This window comes from Spinacia oleracea, chromosome 3, assembly GCF_020520425.1.
Source record: "Spinacia oleracea cultivar Varoflay chromosome 3, BTI_SOV_V1, whole genome shotgun sequence".
NCBI classification, from domain to species: domain Eukaryota; kingdom Viridiplantae; phylum Streptophyta; class Magnoliopsida; order Caryophyllales; family Amaranthaceae; genus Spinacia; species Spinacia oleracea.
Window position 1 is genome coordinate 7,606,046 of NC_079489.1, and position 4,054 is coordinate 7,610,099.

At 37.1% G+C, this 4,054-nt stretch overlaps 1 protein-coding gene across 1 annotated transcript; it reads right to left on the reverse strand.

Annotated features, from left to right (window-relative positions):
- Nucleotides 1-874: 874 nt before the first annotated feature.
- On the reverse strand, nucleotides 875-3,275 carry LOC110797665 (peroxidase 5). The gene is made up of 4 exons (XM_022002774.2): nucleotides 3,008-3,275; nucleotides 2,730-2,921; nucleotides 2,469-2,634; nucleotides 875-1,473 (listed from the first exon to the last, which is right to left on the reverse strand). Exons 1-4 carry the CDS (start codon nucleotides 3,233-3,235, stop codon nucleotides 1,064-1,066), a joined length of 996 nt encoding a protein of 331 aa, XP_021858466.1. The 5' UTR covers nucleotides 3,236-3,275; the 3' UTR covers nucleotides 875-1,063.
- Between the last annotated feature and the right edge of the window lie 779 nt (nucleotides 3,276-4,054).

A 4,054-nucleotide genomic window follows, 5' to 3' on the forward strand; every position in this document is an offset into this window, starting at 1 on the left:
TACGGAGTACATAATTATGTATCTCTGTTGCCCTGACAAAACAATCATGCATCCTATTTTGCAACCTCATCTTTGAACTTAGCTTTGCAAGGGGGACAATATATCGCTATAGAATCCTACTTGCAGAGTTGCTTCATTGTGAGGGCTTAAGAAACATACCAGTACAAGTGTTGAAAGTTAGCTTCATGGCATTGTATCTCTGTTTATTTTTAGTTTCTGATACACGATTAGCATCAGAATTTTGGTTTGTTCGAGGCATGAATCTTAAGATGAATAGAACATATTTCTTTTCCTAAACTTCTTACTCCTCTGTGTTTGTTAACAAAATCAGTAGAATCTTCGCCATACTCATTTTTATCTCAGGTTGACTAATTTTCAAGAGTGTCCATCATACACACTGGTGTACCTTGCTCTAGATACACCAAAGGTTGTTTTCTGCTCATTTAGAGAGCTTAATTTCTCATCTAGAGCTCTCCAAACCAGCAAGAACACAAAATAAATTAAAAAAACATAGCCCTGAGTATGCCTAGCTCTAGGCACACCTGGTTGTGAAATGGAATTTGCACTAATATTCATGGTGATTGTAAACCAATGTGTCATTTTATCATTGGCCCTCTGTCTTAGTAGTTCGGGGGCGTAGTGCCGACACAGGAGAAGGGGTGAAATGAACATATTGAGCCTTATCTATTGCTTTGTATTTCACACTCCGTATTCATTATGAGTGTACAAATTGTTTGTTCTAGTTCAAACAATTGTTTGTTCTAGTCGAGTGTTTTCATATTTTAGGTTTACTTGGTTGGTTAGCTACTTAGCTGTTTCTGCATTTAGTTTTTTTTCAGTACTTCAGGTTCACAGGAAAAAATGCTAACCACTGTTTTTCACCTTACAGTAACACTTGGAATTCAGAGTTTTTCATCAAATTACACATGTTTGGGACTGAAGAATAACCCTACAAATGATCCAAACCAGCATGAGGTGATTCTGGTAAAGACAAAGGTAAATGAGATAACTCTACTTAGGACTCAATAAGTCTCTTGACTATGATAAATACACCCCATCTTTCTTAATTTATTACACTACAGTTTGTCCTGATTTCTCCATTAGTACCAGTAAGAACTTCAATTTGACCCATATTAACCATTGCAGCTGCAAACTTTCTCATCCACAAGAACTGATTCCTTGCATTCTGGTTCACCTCATTAGCTGTGTTGGAGTCTGTCAACAACGTCTGATCAGATGTAAACAAGCCTTTGTTGGCTAAGACGTCCTGGTAGTAATTAACGTCTGTGATAAATGGGCTGACAGGGTCCATTGGAACCACCTGGTTAGAATTTGTGCTTCCTTGTGGACACTGTTGCTGCAACTGTCCTGCATATTTTGAATCCAAAGTGGGATCTGCCCCGTTTGTTCCGCTGAAGTTGTATAGCCTGTTGCTGACGGATGTGCAATGAGACCGGCCAATTGTATGAGCTCCTGTGATCAAAAGTGGAATATTGAGAGGTGACACAGGTTCTTAATACTTGGGGTATGTTCTGATTAATCTTAGTACCTAGAAGGCTAGAAAATGCATAACTTGCAAAAAAAGATTTATCCTTTTACCTGCTATTTTAACTATTAAGCGAACCATTAACAGCTAAAATCCTGTTATTTAATCTGATTTATACTGAGTTGAATTGTACTGATAAAAACTGTATTTTTCCCTAATGACAACTATTTTTTACAGATAGCTTTTCTTTTTTGCTTATTCAATATTGTTTGTCACATGTAGTTACTCCTTTTTAATTGATTAAAACTGACTGAAACTTAGTTTTGTAAACTATAATTTGAAGAGTACATGACATAATTATTCATGGATAGAAAATCTAACAGCTGACAAACACTAGAATAGCTACTTGCTGTTTGTAGACACTAAGATGGATACATCACCTAACCACTTAGCGGTATACATAGTGCCGAGTTAACATAAGAGAACTTGACTCTAAGAGCATCCAGTATAACTGTATAAGTGTGAAAGATGCGTATGCTATGTAGTAGACCTGGTTATTGGACAGGGTAGCCCAATGGGTATAGGGTTTGGGTTATGTTAATAGGGTTCTTATTGGGTAGGACTCTTATTTGACCGGGCCTTTATTGGACATAATCAATATAGGGCTGAACTTATAACACAATAATTTTGAAAACTAAAATAATTATGATATAAAAAATTATAGGATAGCTTCGTATTCACTTGCATTCGCATACGACTCTCTCTCTCTCTCTTTTTTCATTTTTCCTTATTCGTTTATTGACTCGCGGACCCGCCCACTATCGGCCCATTATTGACCCACAACCCTCTTTGACCCTGCCATTATTGACCCTGTCAATTTCATCACACGACCCGTTTTGACCCGTCCCGACCCTGACCCGACCCGCCCAATAACCAGCTCTACTATGTAGTGTCCATGTAGTATATGCTGCAAAGCTGATACCTGATAGGGTGACCATTTCTTCCTGTGTCAAATTTTTATTGGCGAAACTCTGGGTAAGTCGAGTAACATTGAATGTGAATCCAGGGATGTTTTGGAACACTTCTGAAACCAAAGAGACCCTTCCATCCCTTCTTCCAGATGGAACATCATATCTTTGCCCCCTGGTCTGTGAAACAAAGAAAACAAAGTTAAAACTGTTTTGAAAAAGCTAATATTATATCTTGCTATCTGTTTTTGCTGGTAATAAAAATCTGAACTTACCATTGCTACACTATCTCTAGCTGCAAAAGCTAATATATCAGCACATGAAACAACCCCTTTGCATTCTGCTTCAAGTCTAGTCTTTGCACTGTCAATGACTTCAAACCCTCTAAGACTAGGATTGTTTGCTGGTGAATCTTTCTCGGCTGTGTTTGAGGAAGTTGAGTCAATGAGAACTGATCCATCACAACCCTGAAAAAAGTGGGAGAAGATTTTCTTAGGAAAATTTTGCAATTAACTGTAAAAAAATATAATATTGGTTATGATATTTAACTTACTCTAACAAAACAGTCATGGAAGTGCATTCTGACAAGACCAGGGGCAACCCCTTTATCATTCATAAACCCTTTCATAACTTCTTCCCTCACAATACGTTCAGCAGATGGACATGATTCGCAGTAAAACCCAACTTGAAGCTGTGCTTCTAGCTGAACACTTAGACAAGAGAGAACCGAAAACAAAACAAGAAATCTGACAGAAGAGTGAATGTTCATCTTAATGCTCATTTTGTTTTCTCAGTACTTTGTGTTTTTGTTGGAAAACCTAATATGCAGATGTTACCATTTTATAGTCGAGAAAAAGGAATTAAAAATGCAGTGTTGCGTTCTGATACAGCATATTGAGTTCTTTAAGTCTACAACATGGCACTTTTAGTTAGAGAAAAACTCTAAATGGAATTTTCTGACAGCAACTGGCCACTTAAAGCAGTTGCTATCAGAAAATTCCATTTAGAGTTACTTCATTTTGGTTATGGAATATGTGATGATAAGCACTATTGTATCTGTATGAGCCCCTTAAAGCAGTCATTCCTGCTTATATTGACTTCTGATGCATAAGTAGCCAATGGAAGTAGTTAAATGAGGGTATATTTTAGGACTAAGAGTGTTGATTTTCTGGTATTACTAAATCGTCACTTGTCACTGTATTATTCAAATATGCATATCATTGTTAACTCTCATTCCTATGCGGAGTATGACACACTCAGAGGATAAGAGAGTTAGAGACCAGCGTTTGTACAAGGGAATGTCTCAGTGGAGATGGGTGAGGCTCCATGTTATTTTTAGATGGTGGGAATTGTTTTTCTCTGAATGATGTTATTATTGAATTGTTTGGAGCATTGTGAAATATTAAATTTCCTACTAGGTTACTACAGTCTACAATGGTGATAAGTGTGATTAACTGCATGAATAGAGAAGGCTCTGGAGAGTCTTATTGATCTTTTCCTAACATATTTTTCCTGAAACTTACTTATGTAAGGTAGAAGAACGTAAACTAGAGTTCATATATGGTCATCCTCTGTACCCTGTTTTGTTTAGTCATGTCAG